Source organism: Ambystoma mexicanum, chromosome 11, assembly GCF_040938575.1.
Source record: "Ambystoma mexicanum isolate Mex_15411 chromosome 11, UKY_AmexF1_1, whole genome shotgun sequence".
Classification (NCBI taxonomy): Eukaryota; Metazoa; Chordata; class Amphibia; order Caudata; family Ambystomatidae; genus Ambystoma; species Ambystoma mexicanum.
In genome coordinates, this window is record NC_090934.1 from 483,674,088 (window position 1) to 483,695,307 (window position 21,220).

The 21,220-nt window shown below is 44.4% G+C and overlaps 1 protein-coding gene across 5 annotated transcripts in view; it reads right to left on the reverse strand.

Annotated features, from left to right (window-relative positions):
* TTC17 (tetratricopeptide repeat domain 17) overlaps positions 1 to 21,220 on the reverse strand; it is a 2,246,693-nt gene that overhangs the window by 498,223 nt on the left and 1,727,250 nt on the right. For all 5 annotated transcript variants that reach the window (XM_069623328.1, XM_069623332.1, XM_069623330.1 and 2 more), the window contains one exon: positions 6,355 to 6,605. In XM_069623328.1, coding sequence (XP_069479429.1) covers positions 6,355 to 6,605 — 251 coding nt within the window. The remainder of the gene's footprint in view (positions 1 to 6,354; positions 6,606 to 21,220) is intronic.

Sequence of the window (21,220 nt, forward strand, 5' to 3'; positions counted from 1 at the left end):
TCCCTGTTTATGTAAAACATGGCAGTGATGCTGTCTGTGAGGACTTGTACCGTCTGACCTATCAGATGCCGCTGAAAAGCCTGTAGAGCCTTGAGAACTGCCAGAAGTTCTAGGAGGTTGATGTGGTTTTGGGCTGTGGTGTGTGTCCACTGGCTGTGAGCAGTGATGTGAAGGTAATAGGCTCTTCATCCAGAGAGTGAGGCGTCTGTTAGTATCGCTTGAACTAGTGGATTGTGAAAGGGTTTTCCTTTTAGCAGGTTGCCCTTGGACCACCAGCGAAGAGCCTGTACTAAGGTTAGCAAAACAACCACTAGATCGCCCAACCGACCGCTTGCCTAAGGCCATGGTTCTGCTAACCACTCCTGCATTGGGCTCATGCGCAGCTGCGCTTGTGGAACTAGGTAAAAGCATGATGCCATCAATCCCAGCAGTCACATTGCCTTGCGTTTGGTTATCTGGCGACCGGCTACATAGTGAGGTATTTGCAACAGCATGTCCTGAACGCTTTCATTTGAGGGGGAAGACTAGCCTCTCGTTTTTATGATTGCTCCCAGGAATGGTTTTATTTGACTGGGTACAAGGCTTGATATTTTCTCGTTGATGGAGAATCCCAATTGGAACAGAAGGCTGATTGTTATTTAGGTATTATATTTGCAAATTTGAGGGGGCTCCCCTGTTATTAGCCAGTCGTCCAAATAAGGGTACACTGGGTTTGACTCTCTGCGTAGGTGCGCCGCTGCCACTGCTAGATTTTTGTGAATACCCTTGGAGCTGAGGCTATGCCGAAAGAGAGCACTTTGAACTGGTAGTGTTCTCCTGCTATTTGGAAGCGCAGATACTTTGTGCGCGCTGGTAAAATTGAAATATGAAAGTATGCATCTTTCATGTCTAATGTTGCCATGTAATCGCCATTTTAGGAGAGGAATTACCACCTGAAGCATTGTCATGTAAAATTTCTGGGATTTGACATGCATGTTCGCTGGGGGTAGGTTTAGAACCGGGAGCATTTTTCAGTCTTTCTTTTGCACAAGGAAGTATGTTCGAGATGGTTGGGGCCAAGTTAACCAATATTTGCGCTTATGCCCTCCTGCCCAGTGCTAGGTTCCGTGCGGGGCTACCCACTGTGCTGACCGAGGGCAAGGTGCTTCGCCCTGGGTGTAGGATACTTAGGTGCTCATTATGGCCTCCAGAGTTTTCTGCCTTCTCTGGCCTCGCCTTGGTTACTCCGCAGCAACCGTGCTTCCTGTGTCCATTTTTGGTCTGTGCTCCTTGTTACTCCAGGGGGGATGTCTCTCCCTGTCCATATCGTTGGTTGCCCCTGTGTGTTCTTTAGAGGGCAATGCGCTATGCGACTACCACGTGTGTCTGCGCAGCTCCGGTCCCCCTAGTTACACCCCAGTGTCACATATGCCCCGGCTGTGTCTCTTCCCCTGTGTAAGGCTCTGGCTGTGTTTACCCGAGTGCTCTTGTAGTCCTAAGCCCCCAGTAAGTTGCTCTCCTTGATCCAGTGATCTCATATCACTGTCTGATTTAGTTGTGTTGCTTATGAGTTATGATGTGGGGCCGCCTCCGCCAGTCTTTCCGAGTGCCTACCCTGCCATTATGTGCCTTTGCTATGTCTTCTCCAATGGTGCGCATAATGGGACTGTGCTGTACTGCGGCATCTTCCCCTCCAATCTGTTTTGCGATGTGCATTCCAGGATGCCTAACCCTTTTGCAGGTTCCGCGCCATGCGATATACTACATATGGCCCTTTTTGCTGGACTCTATGTATCCTTTTTGGCGTTCGTGGTCGCGGTGTTATGGATGTTACAGCAGCCTTATCAGGTCCAGCTGACATCCGTTCCGCTCCCGACAGTCTTCGTCTCCTGAGCGACTCCGTGGAGGCAATACAATCTTGTCTTGCAATGGGTGCCAGTCCACGCGCGCACCATCACTAGTGTTATCAGATAGTTCTTGTGGCGCATCCGTGCGCCGGGGTCGAGGTCGCTTCTGTGTGCTTACGCTCCTGACTTCCCACTGTGTGCAACCGGGGCCGGCGCACGTTCAGTTCCAGCAAGCGCTTTCTTCAGTATGCGTCTGGGCTGTATGCTGGGCACTTTCCGGCATCAAATCTCCTTGTTGCCTAAAAGGGACTTCGCCCCTTCTCCCTCGCGGCATACGATCTTCCGAGTCCTTTGTTAGCCAGGGCGGCCATTTTGTCCAGACGTCCTCTGGAGTTTTACACTTGTTTTCCACAGATATCTTCCTCTGAGTGGCACGATTTAGGTTCCAGTTTAGCGCGTTGCATACAGCCTGCTTTCCCATAAATGCTCCTTCTTTTGGGAAGAGCAAAATGTGGTTTTGACGGCGGGCAGTCTCAGGATAAGTTTCGGATCTGCAGGAGCTCCACGGCAGCCGAGCCTCTCACATGGCTAGTTAGCCACGCCCCCACCCCCCCAACGGGACATGTGAACACAAGGCAGCACTCTACTCGTACCGCAACCATGTTTTGACTGGGTTACTAGAGCAGACAAAAACACAGGAGATTGGGAACTCCCAAAGAACTAGTCAGAAGTGTTCACAGTCATGTAAACGCTAACCCTTACACTAATAAAAAGGAAAGAAGGGGACTGAACGATAAACAGATGCGATAAACGTTTGTGTGGCTGAAAAGAGTCAATTGCCTTTACCTGTCTACGTGCGCACAAGAAAGATAGGCAAAGGCAATGCTGAGATGACATAACTAATATACATGCACCCGGTTATACATTTAGGAACTAACACATATACACTCTGTCTTGCACCTCGGTCCCTCTAAGAAAAGCTAGAGCAACTTACTGAGTAGCGATCCCATACCCAGAGACGCCATAGAAGCCCTCGGAAGGAAGCGAAGGCTAAGAATTGTTAAGCAGTAGTATGTGAGGTGACCCACAAGCCATTGGAATATTAGAAATAACATTTGGCACGTAGAGTAGAGACTAGTCTGTTTTGTGTGTGTGTGTGCCCACAGATCCAAAGGGTAGGGGGAAACACAGCAAGAAGAGAAGAATAACATTAAGGGAGAACAAGACTCAAGATAGTACAAGAAACAAGTATGTCTGCCACTAATCCAAGTATAAGTGATGTTCGAGAGAGATGGAAAAAGTTACCGTTCCTATAAATGTTTCCCTTTTAGGGTTCCCAAAACTAAGATGGGTGTATAAAGAAAGAAGAGATACTCTTCTCAAATCAGGTGGAGATTGAGACAATAAAATACACTGTCTTTTTTAGATGAATGTTGAAACTTGACTAAACAAGTCAGGGATAGTCCTGAAGAAAGTGGTCCACTATATGAACTCCGCTGAAATCGGTCGACTAATAAGGTTCAGGCTGATGACCTGACCACAAAGACAGGCAAATTATTGGCTAGCTCGGACAAATAACATATTTTTAGGCTATTGAACTAATCTGTTGGAAAGAAGGTGGCAAGAACAGAAGCACTTTCAGGAAGACAAACATTTTCAATCGTCAAGGAACATTATTGTTTGTACAATTTAGTAATTCTAGTTAATAAGACACACTATGAGGAAGTAATTAAAAAGCGATTTCCACTTCCATAAGTGTGCGCTACTACATTTTAGTTAACAAAAGAAGTGAGAGAGGGTAGGGCCAGTCTCTATCACGTAACCTAAAATAGGAAGCGCACACTAGGGAAAGCACATCCACATGAGGGATAGTCAGTCTCTTTGTAGGGAGATTTAGTAATGAGTAGGGCTTTTTAGATGTAGAAGTTACAATCAATCAAATAACTAATACTATCAATGTGCCAATGCCTCTAATCTCAATGTTTCAAGAACTGTTATACAAAAACAGTTAAACAGAATCAAATTGGTGCCTCAGAGACTGTAGAATTAAAGAAGAAAACCTTGAGTCATCATGTTTCTGTCTTAATGAGAAATCCGTACTGTAATGTGAAATTGCAGACTCTTTCCACAAGCTCCCCTTACACTAGTAGCTCTCAGATTATAGGACAATCTGATATAATTAAGAACAACATGGAACAACTTAATACTACACACTTTCCTATGGACTTTGATTCCCATAATGCCAAAAGTACTGGGAAGAAGAAGAGGAACTCCAATGCAATCGGGACTCAGAAGAGTGACAATTCAAAGGTGCTGTCTAGTCATTTTCAATTAGAACACCTGAGCAGGATATTTAAAACCCAGGATGAGACCCAGCTGGGTTGTGAAGCTGAAGCAGAGGAAGAAGCAGTTCATGGACGTGCATGAGTCATAGCAGAAGAAACAAGTCATCCAATGTGCCGGAACAGCCACAGAGAAGCTTGCCAGTAGAAGCCACACCAACGGATGAAAGCCCGAACAACTGCAGAGTACGCGCAGCAGAAGTCTGTATACTAAGAAGCAGCCCAGCTGAGAAGAAGAAATGCTACTGAAGCAGCGTGAAGCAGAAAGAGGAAGCTGGAGAAGATCCACAGAGCTGTTTGTGATCCCAGGGACCGGCGTGGAACTTGCCAGAGGTTCGCTGAGGTGGGAACGAAGACAGATTGACTGCAGAAGCACCGCTGCAAAACCAACAGTCAGAGGGAGGCGCCACAAGGAACCAGTCAGTTGGCAGAGAGCTAATGCTAACTGCCTGGTGCTCCCTGTGAACGGAAGCTGTGACAAACTAATACTTTTGTATACCGAACAATTAACAAATCCAAGCAAAATGTATTCAATTAATACTAAATAATTAAATAAACTGAATTAAGTGGAAAAGAAGAGAGTTCCCTCATAAGGGGCACCAAGAGGTGAACGAGTACAACCAGTGCTACCCACCGCCAATAGCCTGTAAAAAGCCTTTGGGTGAACTACCAGTGGAGAAAAGCTGTTGATCAACATTACCTACAACAAGAAGCTACAGGCAGACCCGATAGAGACAACCCCTGGAAAAAGCTCAAGACCAGATTAACCATCAACCGAGAAATTGTGAAAGCAACCAAAGCATAAAACCCATTTTGAGAGACCATTCTGGGAAAGCTTATAGCTCACAAAGCCAACAGCCAAGAAATTGTGAAACCACACTGAAAGACTGGTGTGGAAAATACTGAAGCCAAGCCATCAAGTTTGAAGCTAGTGGTAGGAGTTTTCTTCCTAGCAGGCGAGTATACCAGGCAAGGGCTTATAGTGGTTAGTCCTGGCAGGCGAATGGACCAGGAAAGGGCTTATAATGAATAGTCCGGACATGCGAGTGGACCAGGAAATAATACGGTGTTTTGATATATTTTTGTAGCCAAAAGATTAGTGGAAAGAACTTATATGCTTTATCATTTGTTGACAAGCAGTGCCATTACTGATGCAAGTTGTTGTTGCTATCCTGACAAAAGTGTTTTATTGCAAGAAGTTTCTTTTGAAGAAAGTATTCTATGATGATAGAACAATTGTATTTGGTTTTGGAACCAGTGTTTCGGGTAGAAAGTCAGTCACCCTTGCAAGAAAGATATTGTGGAAGGCAGAGTTGTTTGAATTATGAGCCAGCCCTGCTGAAAAATATATTTGTTGTTCCTTCAAAATAGTGGTAAAAAAAGACTGCTATTTTTTTTATAGAACTTTGTTGAAACAGAACTATACTATGAGTATTTCTGAATTGATCCAGGGGAATACAACCCTGGTCGCATGGCGTGGTCCCCCAAGAATATTTGAGTTTGAATTACAAGACTGTTTTGTTGAACTGAACTTTAGCCATATTTTCATTGTAGAATTGTGTTATATGTATTAGTGTGAGGGTCAGAGATAGTTTGGACATTCAGTCAAGTTTCGTTAGCTTTAGTTTGCTAGCCAGGGACCTCTCTATTAGGTTAGGAAACGTTAGGTGTTTTTCAAAACCCTTTTTTCTTTAAATAAGTGGCAAACCTCGTGAAAATAATAGCTTTGTGTCCATCTCGCATTTCTGACCCCTCACAGTCTTTAATATGGAGACATCACTGAATATGGCTCAAACAACATTGAACATCACATACAAAGCATACTAAAGGAATGTGAATTTTGCATTTGGAATAGGAAATTTGTCAAACAAGAAACAATGCTTGGAGAAGCAGAACTGCAATAAGTGCATGAAGTGGCTACAAGAGGGATTTACAAATAGAGAATTTTCCAGTCAATGATTTACTCATGTTTTATGAGAGCAATATGAGCAAGCTTATTAACTATGATGCAGGGGTGGGGCTCTCTATGTGTAGGTCCTAGCCAGAAAACCATGGTTTATCATGGGCCAATCATTGTCTTACATGTCCGACAGTAGAGAAACCGCAGATAACCAAAACCTGTCAAGGTTCATAAAAGGAGAGTGACCTTTTCTTCCATAATGTAAAAATATTTTAACAGTTCTTACCCATTCAGCTTCGTCGTCATCTTCACAGTCCCCAAAACAGGAGCCAGAGAGTCCATCCTGTGAGCCTTTCTTGAGGACTCTAATGCCCTGAAGGTCCAAACGGCGACCTTTCACTTCCAGTGCTCCCTCGAAGGCGTCCAAGGGCCAGGAGTTTTGAAACTCATCTACTAGGGCAAGCATTTCTTCAGACATGCGTGTCTCTCCTGGACTTGGTTGTTTCTCACTGTTATTGCCCTCCAGTATGACAACATCTGTAGAAACATCAGGATTGTTACATATGGCCTGCAGGTCACAGGACTTAAATTGGCATATATCAAACAGACGCAACAAAAACCGAAGCAACACTTGCCATCCTCCAGGTCAATCGAGATAACAATCCTACATACATACTTTAGAGGAGCAAAATTTCACATTTGTTTAAAGTGCCAAACGTTTACTTACTATATTCCATATACAAGCCAGTTCAAGTTACTCATAATAGTGACTCGTGTAATTGCAGTCCATGAAGCCACTCTTTAAGACACATTACGTATCTGGTGAATCGCTACCTCGGGTACCAGAAAAAGTATTTCATGGGTTAGGAAAGATTTTATTTTTGCTGCTTTCTCTCCGTAGACATCTATGGAACACCCAACAGTTTACTGTTTTGAACCGAACCTGACATTTGGAGGGACGTAAAGCAGTTTTGCTTTATGTACCTAGCATAGCGCTTAGCACCTATGTTTTGGGGGCAAAGTGGCTGGTTTGATCAGTCCCTATGGCATGAACATAGGGGGTCTCTGTTCTACATTAAAAATTCCCCTTTTTGTTTTACACTGCGCAGACATCTTTAAGTGAGGTGGGGTAAGACTTATTTGTATACCTTTATCTTTTGTTTTTTTAACTTTATAATTGCTTGCACAGCGTGTCAATGATGGTGGCAGCAGATAATGTTATACCCTTTTCTACATTTTGCTGCATAATGCTTTTTAGAGTGCACTCTACTCTACAATGGCTATGCCACACGATTTCACCCTGTCCTTTGGCCATCATGTGCTTTGCCCTTCTTCTAGCACTACCTGGGCCAGATTTACCATATATTTTAAGCCCTCTCCCAGGCAAAGTGATGGTGTGTGTTTGTTGCTGGATTTGTCTATCACCATTTGATTGCTGGGGCCATGAATGTTTTTTTGTGTGAATCACTCCCTGAGGTGCCCTGAGGGCATCAGCATTGCAGTCATCTTTTCTTCATTGTGCCAGGGACATCCAGCTATCCAGTGTTAGGAACCATTCCGCCAGAGCCACTGACTAGCCTGATGTAAATAACGACGTCAAAAGTGACCTCTGCGCTAGCGATCCCTAGACCTCCCCCCTCCAAAAGGAACAAGACACAAGGAAAGGGGGCACTTTGTTTTCAGGAGCTCCACAAAAGTACAGAGGGTAGGTGAACATATTTGTTTCTACCCCCCTACCTCCACAGGGTTTAACAAGCTTTAAGTTCTTGCCCTAAACCTCTCCCTCGCCTTTACCATGATCGATGGACTTCTGGTCAAGGATCCTCCTTGAGATTCCCGTAGGCTAGTGGGATTGGTAGTGGCCAACTCCCAATCCCACTAGCCTAGGAAATAACTACTTCCTTTGTTCTTAACTTAAGACACTGCAAACTGTTTGTTGGCTCTGCCACACTTGCTCAGCCAACTTAAAAGACCCAGCAAAATTCTGACTTGTGACTTTTAGGGCGTTATGCCCCATCTCTTCTAGCAAGGAAAGGTCTTTTAAAGTGTAGGGTCCGATATTTTTAAGGCAGTGTTCCAATTTATTTGTACCTATTAATTCTCAAATTGGTTTCATGCTTACCTTGTCCTTTTCTTCACTTGCTTTGCTTTACTACAATGTTCTATATATTGATCCAACTGTGTTGGTGCTCGGTAGCCAGAGCCCCCCAAAGCGAATCTACATATGTTACTGTATGTTCAGAGATTTGTTCTTGAGAAGAGTTGCCCAAGGCCTAAACAAATATAACTATTTGTATACATTCTGCATAACTTGTATTATTATGAGAGTTCTGTGTGTGCTTAACTGAATCCTTCACCACTACCATACTCCCCCCCCCCCCCCCCCAAGTCTTACTACTCAGGCACCCTACCTTGATAAGAGTTTGCCTAGACTTTAGTGTCTTTACCTGTACACAGAATAGGGTGGCCTCTCAGAATCTGTCCATGGGGCAGATTCTGAAAATCCATCTGAACATCTTGCAAAGCAAGAACAGTGATTTTGAATCACACCACATTATGGTGGATGGCAGCAACACTTCAATTGTTAAATAATAACAAGCAATGCGCGTAGAAAGCATGTGGCACAGATCTTTTTTCAGCCCCACAAGTGACATCCAGAGGAACATGTCGCTGGATCACCAATGGCAATGCATTTGCCTTCATAGCATTTGCAGGAGTACCCTTTTGGGCATTGCTGAACATTACATGCTTTCAGAAGATGACTACCAGGTTAGCCAAGGCTTGCAAGGCTACTTCTCTGAAAAAGGAGCAGGTCATCTGTGCATCCCCATTTCTTTGCTGTACTTGGGCTCACTGGGAAATTCAAACTTGGCTGTGGGAACTGCTCGTTACTTGTTCCCCTGTTGTGTGTCACCTGCCTTGCTTCTTCTCGTCATCCCCTACTACTGCAGACCCACTCCCTCCAACCCCCCCCCTTCTGTACATTCAGCCTAACAACATTATTGGGCTGTACTCCTTCCCTTCTCTCTTCTCAATCTGGCTTCCTCACTTTACTTCTCGCACCCCATATGGTGCTTGCAAATTCTCCCATCTATTCCAATCTCCTATCCTATCCCTCCAAGTCTGGAAGGAAGAAGTTCAAAAAGGGATACACTGGTCTCCAACCAAGGCCTTCTTTTCGCCGATATATGTTGATTCATCCTCTACACGTGTTTCACCATCAAGGAACAGATGGCTCATCTGGAGGAATGAGAGGGTAGTTTTATATACATCAGTTCAATTCATTGAAGTTGCTTAAAAGATACATTTCCATTGCTTGTATATTGATTCATAGGTGTATCTAAAGAAAAAGTAAAAATGGAAATCTGGAGTGGATAAAGTAAAAAGAGATAAGTGAAAAGAAAGGAATATATATCTTAAGGATTCATTGCATTAAGAGCACCAATAAACTAGCAAATCACCAAGCCAGTGACTCATTTATTGTTCCTCATTACGGACAAACACCCAAACCTTTACAAAATCCCTACTTGGCATGGCAACTTTGCTCATTTTATCACTTTTCTACTATACAGTTATTGGGCAGACAATACTCTGAGCACCATGCCAGCGACAACACCAAAACAACAACGTTGTTCGTCACAGGTTTGAAATATGTCTGCATAACTCCAGATCACTATTATCTTCCTATCGCTGATGCCTAGGAACCCATCTACACAAAACAAGGCCTTTTAAGACGGGGTAGCAATACTTTGAGATGGATCGGAATGCAGCATATACTCAAACATCAATAATCAGACTGACTCAGGAATTTGGCAACGTATGTCTGTTTTATTTCCAATCATCTAAAACAGGGAGTATAACGAACATCCGCTCAATCTTCTCACTCAACGAGTTTCATTGAAAAAACAGTTTATACAGCAAACCCACGTCATCAATCTACGTGGCAAACTACAAAAACCTACTTGGGAAAGTGATCGGCTTAAAAGGAACATCTAGGTATACATTTCATACTTGTCAGGGAAAGTGATTGGGTCTCTAGGTGGAGCAACCAAGCCCTTCTCTAGTGCAAGTCATTATGAACGTCATCAAATACATGATGTCCTATTGGTTACATAAACGATAGAGCTCTCTATAATTGGTTGGCACCCTTCAACCCCTCTGTAATATTCCATACACGCTAGCAGCACACAGGCTGGTACTCAGGTGCTGATAGGCTAGTCATGACCATAGCTTCCCACCTAATTAGCCTGCCATCTATCATCACTCTTGCAGTCTGCCACTAAATTAGCCTTTGAACATTGCCCTTTGGAATATGTTCTCTGTGCCTCAGAATAAAAGGGAGTATAGGCATACTTTGTCTCTTGGTTTTGATACAACTGAACTCAGTATCTATTTTCATCTGACCATGTGAATTGAGACCATGTTTCAGAGCTCTTCTGTATTTAAAATACTATTAAATGATGAGCCTCTTACGTCTTTAATGCTCATGCTCCTCACCTCAGACATGAGTTTCTTCGTTTCACACGTTTTGTAACTACTGCATGAACATCCAGGCTCACTGTGGCCTTGACTTCCTGGTGCTGGGCCAGCCAAGCCTTTCTCGAATTCACCTTCATCATTAAGTCATTTACCAACTGCGCCACACTGAAAAAACCTTTCTATTTAAGGGTCCAGGACTCTGCTAAAGTGCGCTGTGGAACATCCATCGTCTATACACTTGTATGCATATACGTTGGTGCATCGCTGCAATCTATTCACTATGTAGCCAGCCTTAAGAATACTTTTCCCTACTTGCGTTGGTTCCATGTGTTAATATCCCCGCAAAAATATAGCCATATTTTTGCAGCGATATTGACCCATGGACCCTACGGAGGACACCCCTGCAACCACTGCACTATTTAAAAATGTGCAGGGGACACCCCCACAAAATATCCTCCCCAAAAATATTGCTTATGGCGAGACAAATGGCCATATGTACAGCAATATTTTTGGTGGGGATATTTTGTAGGGATACCCTTGCGTTTACTGCATCTGTACAATTGTAAAATGACTTTGCATTTTCTTCATCGTTTCTGTAGCATGAGCATCTTAATCTCGAGCCGAAATGTTAATTTTTATTACTTCTGCCTCAGATCTCATGGAATGTTTACATTCTTCAGCCTTGTGTCTCTGTTCTGGATGCGTCAGTTCTGCTTTACATGATGTCACCAATCCCCTATCTCGCTCATTCTCATACTTCCTCTGGGATTTCATTCAAATGGCCATCATATTGCCATCAGTGTATATATGGTTTCCTTAATAGGTACCCTACTTCCATGACTCTTTGCGGTATAGGCATTCTTACAGGTACTGCACGTGTTGCACACCGACTCCCAGCATATAGGCAGCATGGGGGCGGAGCTTTGAGTGGGGGTACTTGGCTCCACCTCTACACTCCCCCCGCGCCCCTGCCCCCTCTGGGCGATTCATCGACCACTCTTGCATCGCTTTTCACATCTAGACATCCTTGTCTGAAGAAATGCTTCTTTGGGACCCATATCTTTATGACTACTTTCAGGCATCCTGCTGATTTCACATGCTCATCTTTATTCCAGGACATAAGCATGCATTGTCCATTTGGACTGCAGTAGATCCATTTCCCCACATACTTCTTGTGGTTCTTCGGGTACAGGAACTTCGTTCCCTCAGGTGCATGGATGCTGGCCTTTACGTAGTCTCTGATCTCTTCATCTGTTAGTTCCTTAGATTTGAGTCCTGATTCGACATCGATCATGATTTTCATTCCGACAGCTTTCTTAGCGGTCTTCTTACATTGTGAGATTATTATTCTGATCACACAAAATCCAAGAAAAACCATCACTATCAGGGCTCCAAGGAACTTGAACGTGTCAGCCATCGATTGTGGAACCCATGAGAACATTGATCCAAACCAACTGTCATCAGCAATGTCTTCCACTTCATCTATCATCTGGACGTGTAATTTTGTAGGCAGCGTTATAGCCTCTGTCAAGGTGCCATTCTCGTCATCATGAGAAGGTTTGAATGTGCAACATGATTGTCCGATTTCGGCACAAACACCTCCATCCATAGCTGTGATTATGTCCAGGACATATCTATTCTGAAGAGTCATCAGCCGTTTGGCTCTCAGCTCTTCCTTGATAGCATTGAATCCTTTTATGGTAGTGTTAATCATCTGTACCAATTCCCACCTGGTTATCTGTAACCACTTGGTATTTGCGGCTGTCTGGATCCTGGGCATGAAGATTATCGTGAATATCCAAGTCTGCCTGAACAATCAGTGTTCATATGGAACTGAATCAAAAGCTTCTAGTGACCTGGCTGAAAAATAGTTGTCTCTCTTCATTCCATTCAGTAGCTCAGCAGATCTCTTCTTCCTCAGGTGAGCATCTGCTTTTGGAAATTCGCCAATGTTCATGTCACTTTTAGGAATCACCAACGCTGGAAAATGGATTATCACTATAGAGCACCATCCTCCCCAATTCCTGGGCAGCTTCATGTAAGCTCTAGATCCACAAGCCCAGTAGTGATCCATTATCACTGCTGTTCCAATGTTTATTCCTAGTACATCAAAGATTCAACCACAATTTTGATTCTTGCCAACTTTTCTTGTGCCATTGTTTCTGGACAATACAAAATTGTGTTTCAGAGGCACTATCTGTAAAGGGCCTCCTTTATCTTTGACCCATGTCAGTAGTTTTCCAGGTTTTGGCAATAAAGGTTTGCATTCGTTTTCCAATGTGTCAATGGTTGGTTTACGGTAACCAATTACTACCCACGCTCTGCAGATAACACCTTCCTCCCAACCGTCTGGAGAAAGTACTGATCCCTAGATCTGCATCTGGCCTCTTTCCTTCCATCTTCAAATTTGTTCTGCAGTTTTTCGTGGGCTCTCAAGTCTTCCTTTTACTTACTGATTCCAGCTCCTTTCACTCCAGGCTGTTCAGATCTCATCACATGATTTCTGGTGTGTCCTCTTGTCTTTGTGACTTGGACATAATCAACTTCGTCTGGAGCTGACCATTCTGTTGCCCATACCAAAGATGCTGTTCAGCCCACGGACTGACCTCTTGCTCGGTAGAGAGCTATGTGAGACAGACAATGTACTGTCTGAACATCTATTTCAACAGCTATGAATATCTTAGACTTTCCCATACTATAAGGAAGGAGTGCACACACATAGCATTCCTCCTCTGAGGTTCTCTTCCCAGCCGCTTTCATGTTATTCCCCAAATGTGCTGTGCTATCTAGACAGTCATTCAATTCATGATCATCCTACCTTGCACTTCTCTTAGGTCTCTTTCTTGCCTCATGAGCTCTTATGATCATCTCATGAAGTATATCAGCATAGTCCCTTCTCACTGGAGGAATCATAGGGACACCGGTTAGTGACATTTATGTCTTTACATGAGCTACTGGTATAGGAACAATCACATATCGCCTTGGCCGTCGTATAATTGCTATATCTGTACCTTCCTTCTGCATAGGAGATGCATATGAACACCTGCTCTCTTTGGACCAACATAATAAACAGTGTGTATCGTAAGAAACAGAAGAATAATGATAAATATAATACATGCACATACTATATACCAATACATTCAGCTCCAGCAACAGTGGCTTTTTGCACATCGCTGGGATCTCTTGTTGTTTGCCACATTATTATTATTGCTATCAATATTTCCCATCTTGCCTGTGATTGCTTTTAAGGAAGGAAAAAGTAACTTTAATCAGGCAAGTTTGTCAGATGCTCAGGTAGTAGACAAATCTGCTTGATTATCTTTTATAACAGCCAATTTATTGCAAGTGAATTCCTGGGATCTCTCAGAAATACACGAGTACTGGTCTGTAGTCCAAGGTGAGGATGCTCCTGAAGCAGAAAATCATTCCAAGCAGTTTGTGAGCGTCCTCATCAGATAGGACCATCTGTACTTTTCGTACAATACTCGGGTAGCTGAAGGATCTGCTCAATAATGGCTGAGAGCAGACTCCTCACAATGGGACCATTTTTAGGATCTTGCAGAAACAGGTGAATGTCACAAGTTCTCCCAACCAGCGCAGGATATGCATGAAGAATGAAGAGGAAAACAGCAAAAATTATCAAATACGAGTTGCCATCAGACACCACCATGGGTGCCTCCAAAGAGAAACTCAGTAAGAAAGAAATCGGTAAACTGCTCCCTCTTCCAGTCGTTGAAAAAAAGGAACTCGAGATTTGGCATTTTTCTTCTCCAGGATCTCAATGCCTCACAGTCCAATGTTAGCAAACTCATGTGGCTCAAGAACAATAGTTTTTTCACTCCTTGTTTAGCAGCTACAAACAGTGTCTCAGATGAACCACAGTCCAATGCACTCATCATCCTTCTACTGGACAGTCTCTGCGTCATCCTTCCTCACCATCGATCTAGTCTGCACATGCTGAACTTCTTCTCTGTGGCTTGCTTCTGAATGGGTGTTTGTGCGGTAGCCTCTCCGGCATAGACTTTTACGTACCCCAGGTGTATCCATGCGCGTCTCCCTAGTACCTTTGCTGCTGATGGGGTAACAACCTCCACTACGAAAGGGCCATTAAATTTGGGCTCCGGCCACGTTCACATGAAATTCCTAATTAGAATATTATCACATGGAAATAGTCCTGGGACCTGTAGTTCCTCAGGTCTGGTTGCTGTAAGGTCTTCATCTGTGTTCTGAGACTGACACCAGGTTCGTTTGACTTGATCTGAAATGACAGATACTTGTGGTCATACATGTTAAGTAAGCACTTTGCTCATTTCCTAACAATTCTGCTGTTGTCTGGTCATCACTTCTAGTCCTCGATGGAGGAGTGAGAGGCGTTCTCATTCGCCTCCCCGTAACTAGTTCATGGGGTGTGAGGTGTTGGTCAGAGCCTGGTTGATTACTTAATGCATATAATGCAAGGGGCAGGCAATGCAGCCATCCCTTTTTCAATGTTAGCTTTAGTTTGGCTATCCTCTCTTTGAACAGATCATTGAGTCTCTCACATATCCCGTTCGCTTGTGGGTGATAAGCAGAAGAAAACGTATGCTTAATAATAAACTTATCTGCTCAAAAATCTCATTCACAAAATGTGGGCCATTATCTGATCTCAATATCTCACACATTCCCCATCTAGATAATACTTCTCGCACTAAAATCTTGCAAATGGCATCAGGGTATGCATCGACCGCCCTCGATCCACCTAGAGAAGGGGCACACCACCACTATCTTATACCTATATCCATTACAGACTTGCAGCATATCAACATAGTCGATATGTAAATGCTGAAAAGGACCATTTGGTCGAGGAATAACTCCTCTGACTGGTCACAGCGTGTGTCCAGCAGTAAACCTTTGACATACAATAAAATTTACTACATAAAAAGCAACGTGTTCCAACAAGTACGGTACAAACCAATCCTCTGCAATGGTTGCTGCAAGGCTCTCCCTAGTGACATGCGCAGGGTAGTGTAGCTGTTCCAACACCATCCTTAAGGCTATAGGCATCAACGGTTTTCCAGTGCTTTCCTGTCGACAGTGCCTCGGGAGGGGATAAAGAACATCCTACACACCACAGATCTTACTCATTCTGTGGGGCTCTACCTTGAACTTCCATCAATTGTGTTTTCGACAAACGGTTAAAGCTTTCATTCACAATCATCATTACCACCATTCTTTCTTTTACATCAGGCGTACCAAAGCTCATATCCGGTGAATATGCACATCTTTTTGCTTCGTCTGCGGATTGGTTTCTGCGTGAAATAAAGTCTGCTCTCTAAGTGTGCGTTGCGCACTTAACTACTGCGATGGCTACTGGGAGTTGTAGTGCTTTAATAAGTTTGTCCAATAAAGCGGCGTGCTGTATTTGAGTGTCGTCTGCTCAGAGGTAGCCACTCCTTTCCCAACGTGCTAGCCCTGAGTGTACTGTTGACATCATGTAGGCAGAGTCACTGTACACTGTTACACCCTGGTCTGCGTGTTTCTCGAGCGTGACATTCAGCACCACTAATTCTGAAGCTTGTGCTGAAAAGTGAGACAATAGTCGCACACTTGTCATTTCTTTGAATTCCCAATTAGCCCTTTGTTTTACCATAGCGGCACCTGAATATCTTTGTACATCAGTTTGATCAATCTTCGAAAAACCATCAGTTAACAGAATCTGCACCGCTGCTAGAGTATCTACTTTCACCCTCTGGATCTCATCATAAAATTCCTCATAATTCCAACAGTCATGTACCTGCTCGTCCTCTGCCAGTGATTCAGCTACAAACATGGCAGGATTCACCATTTTACATCTGACTATTTTAAATCGCTGGATTCCATATAACCACCTCATAAGCAGAAGCTCTTTAAGATGTCGGTGTGCCTTTAGGTTTTTTCAAAACAGCAAACAAAGCATGTTCAACAAATAACGTCATGGAACACCCCATTACTATGCTGCCAGATTTTTCAATAGCGAATGCGGCGGCTGCCAACGATTGTTTGCAAGGGAAGTGACCCCTCATTACTGGGTCCAAAATCCCACTGTAATATGCAAGAGGCTTGTACCCCAACGTAGTTCTCTGCGTGAGCACCGCTGTTATGACTGTTCCATTTGTGTGCGAAAATAAAAAGAATTCCTCAGAATAATTGGGAATCCCTAAAACTGGAGCTGTGCAAACTGCCTTTTTTAACTCATCAAACCCTTCCCTCCATCTCCTCAATCCATCCAATTTTTTCCTCATTCTGCTGCGCCTTTTTCACTGCTTGCAACAATGGTCTTGTGTAAAAACTATAGTCAAATACACATGCTCTGACATAATAGCACAGCCCTAAAAACTGTTGCATTTTCTTAATCGTGTGCTGTTTTGCTGTTTTCAAAATTGCATCAGCCCGTTCAGGTGTAACTTTCTTTCCTTCATGCGAGATTAACTGTCCTATGTATAACACCTCTTCTTGACAATATTGCAATTTCTGTTTGTGTCTGCTAGGATGATCATTAACTAGACTGAGTCACGTCTGCACTCTTCTTCTGATGTGCTGAAGACCAAAATATCATCTACGTATTGTAACAACACTTGGTAAATCAACATTGCTTAAGTCCATCTGCAGAACTCTATTGAAAATCAATGGAGACTCACACTACCCTTGGGGCTATCTTGTGCTTTTCAGCTTAGTCTGACGAAACGTAAATGTTGTCAGATCCTGAGAATTTTTATGCAATGGGATTGAGAAAAAACACATTTTTCAAATCAATCACAGTGAAATATCGTGCCTCAAGAGGGATACTACAAAAACAATAGCCTCCCTCAAACCCTTGAATTGTAGAGGCAACAGCTTCCCGCTAAATTAGTCAAAGACTGTGCCCCCGCACTAGCACCCACCATCACCAACTTCATCAACGCCTTGTTTAGCACTAACCACATCCCGCCAATATCAAAGAAGCCTGGGTTACACCCCTCCTCAAGAAACCTACCCTAGACCCTACCATTCCCACCCATTACCAACCTTTCACCACAGTTCCCTTTCTCCTTAACGTCATTGACAAAATTGCTTACACCCAAGTCCAATCCCACCTCGAAAACCACCTACTAGGAGATAGACAATCAGGTTTCCGTCCTAGGCATAGCACAGAGACAGCACAGAGACAGAGGCACTATTGGATTTAAAAAAACAAATGGACACCATCAGAGACACAGGCAACTTATGCATCCTTCTACTACTGGATCTGTCGGTGGCAATTGATTTAGTGGACCACAGCGAACTATGCCAAACTCTAGCAAGCAACTACAATTTTTTCAAAGAAGCAACACTGGATTAAATCATTGTCAGACCGTACATACATCTAGAGTAGCCATCGCCAACAAAGCAGCTCACACAGATACTCATACCCAGCACAGGCAATATTGAACAAGATACCATTAGTATCAATAAAATCTACTCCCTTATCCAGAAATAGATGGCAACCAACAGCTTATGTCTCAATGGCGAAAAACAGATCCTCATAGTAGGTGCCCCAGTCCGCCTTAGCAAATCACCCCCCACCCCCGATTACACGGCTATAACTATAGATGGCACCCCATCCCAATTTCACATCAAGTCAAAACCCTAGGGGTCTACCTCGACTCCAGTCTCACCATGGGCAAGCACATCAACGCTCTTGCTTCCTCCACCTCACATACTGCCCAACTCATCGGTCTAAGCCGAGCCTTTCTCACACCTAAAAATTGCAGCACTCTCTCAAGGGCCCTCATACTGGCGAAGATTGATTATTGCAACATCCTCTTACTAGGCACCTCAAAGAAAAAGCTTAACAAAATGCAGCTCCTACAGAACAAAGCCCTGAGATCAGCGCTAGGTATCAACAAGAGGGATCACATATCTCAGTACAGAAGAGAGGCCCATTGGCTCCCCATTCAGGCGAGAATATTACATAAAACGCTCAAATCACTCACAAATGCATCACCCAACTGGCACCCACTTACCTCAACCAATGCATCACATGGAAAATTACCACTAGAACACTCCATTCCAATGCTAAACTCTTCTTCTCACCCCCCGGTTCAAGAACACTAGATCAGGCAATTCTAGTTTCCCTGTAGCAGCTCCAAGAATCTGGAACTCCCTACCTTCCAATATCTGCAACAAGCCCTCCTTCCCACAGTTCATGAAACTACTTAAGACTTGGCTCTTTAATAAATACTAACTCAATGAGAGCCACCCTGGCAACCAAGCAACCACTTGCCTAGACTGTAACCAAGTAACCTTTACTGTACTTAACTTGACATTTTTGTAAGTATTCTTGTAACATGTTTTTAGCTTGTAAATTTCCCTGCAATCTACGTTATTCTTGCAAGCATTCCTGAACCATGTAAGAATATAAATATCCTTGTAATATACGCCGGCCGTGATACCCCAGGGTTTTGAGCGAATAACCAAATACAATAAATAAAAAATGAATAAGATCGTCGCTGGGTAAGGAACTTGAGGAAATTCAGCCCCTACAAGCTGGTTAATCGGTCTCATATCTTGAATTAAACACCACAACCCCCCCTCAGATTTTTTGATAGGGTACACAGCGGTATTGCAAGGTGGCTCTAACGTCACAAAAATGCCTCGATTAATCATGGCGGATAGCGTCTTAAAAATACCCTTGTCTGCCTCTGGAGACATGGGATACTGCTTTGCGCGAGGTAAAATTGCTCCTGGCTTCAGTTTGATCTCTTATTGTCGTGAGTGCACATATGGTTTCCTTAATGGGTACCTTACTTCCATGATTCTTTGCGGTATAGGAATTCTTGCAGGTACTGCATGTGTTGCACACTGTGGTTCACAGCATATAGGCAGCATGGGGCGGAGCTTTGAGTGGGGGTACTTGGCTACACCTCTACACATATAGCGGCGCTTCTTCCCGACAGACTCTTAGACATCCTCTTTGTCGTTCCAGTTGCAGACCTAATGACCCCTCACATGGTCTCAGTTCTCTCTCATGTTGCCTCCTCTCGCATTAATGGTGGCACTCGGTGGGAGGTCCTCTTGGCCTCCTTCCACTCCTCCAAGGCCATTATTAAAGTCTATCTGAATGGCACATTCTTGGTTCAGGGCCCGAAGCCCAATTTCCTTCTTTTTGATAGGCCGTCCCCCCCCCCCCATCGTATCAACTTTTTTTGTTCTCCTGCTACTCCTACAATCATCTCTCTGGCTTCTCTGCCATCTCCTTCTGCCGCCACCTCCCTAGCCCCCTCCTCATCTCTCTGGCACCCTCATCCTCTCCTGTTACTTTGCCATCTCCTACCTCCTCTGCCCACACTTGGGCCCCTGTTACGCTCACCTGATATCCACAGGGACGCCACACGATGCTGGATGGAGGCTGTGTGCTGTCCTGGACCCTGGTTGTAGGTTGGCTGATGGATAGGTCCTTATTTTCTTGTGCATGAAGCTCTCCATCCTGCGTCTCAGTGCAGGGGTGCGTGTTAGTTGAGGGCGTTCTGAGGGCCTAGTTACTTCAATGGTCCTGGGCCCTTGTGTCGGGTCCCGTCCGGCTGTGACACCGACTTGTTTAATGTGCTCAGGTGAGTCTTTAAGTCTTTGTTCCTTCTCCCGTCTTCTTTTCGTTGCCTGTGCTTTTCTGTGTTCTTTTTCACTTCTTTGCTCTTAATGTCTCTTTCTGTCTTCAAAGAGATTGTTGCTGTTGCAGAGCCGCAGCGCCGGATGGTTAAGGCTGAGGTAAGTAGTTTAGCGCTGCGCTGCACAACGTGAGCCAGTTTGCTAACCGGTATTCCTTTCTCTCCTTCACACAGGAGACAGTACGCTGATGATCCGGAATGCAGTTAGGTGGGTAACCGGGTATGCAGGTAAGTGATTAATGGTGTTTTGCGTGTTTTTTCAGTCACCATTGCAGATTAGCGCAGCGCGATAGAGTTCCTCACTAATGCTGTTCTTGTAGGCCGCGGAGCGCTCCGGAGATGGGTGAGCCACTGAGCGCAGACTGATGCGTGGATGGATGTTGGAGCTGCTACTCACAGGTAAGTGTTTCTTGATAATGCTGTTATTGTTCTTGCAAGTTGCCGGTGGAATCCAGGGGTGATGCTGCAGATTCAAGCCACCAGAGAAGTAGATGAGCTGGAGCTGGACAAAGTAAGCGTTCCGCCGCAGGAGTGCAGAATAACGCAAATCGTGAATCCCAGTTCGGGCATGGCTTATATAGCCAGCCACACCTGAAGATTCCACCACACCCAAAACACTAGCCTGCATGCTTCAGTTTATGGAACTGAGCTGCAGGACGGGCCTCCATGTTGAATTAAGGCCCAAAGTGGGCTTGCCTTATTCTTGATAATGAGCCTGGCGCCAAAGGCGCCAGGACTGTCTCCAGGTCTGCTGTTGATGGGTTCTTAAGCCCCTTGGAGTCGCTGTGGGTGGCTGTAACCTCACTGCTCTCAGGGGGCTGTTGCAACTGAGGGGGTCAGGGATAGGAGTCGTGACAGCCCCTCCACCACCTCTGCAGGGTGCACCTCAAGCCTATACCCCACCCCAAAAGCCTTTCAAATGTGACAACCTGCTCCACGTCGCTAGTCTCAACTCTCGCTCTGCTGTCAAACACTCCTCTGACATCTGCCACCTCCTTGAAGAACTTGACCTGGGTGTCCTCGCTCTCACCA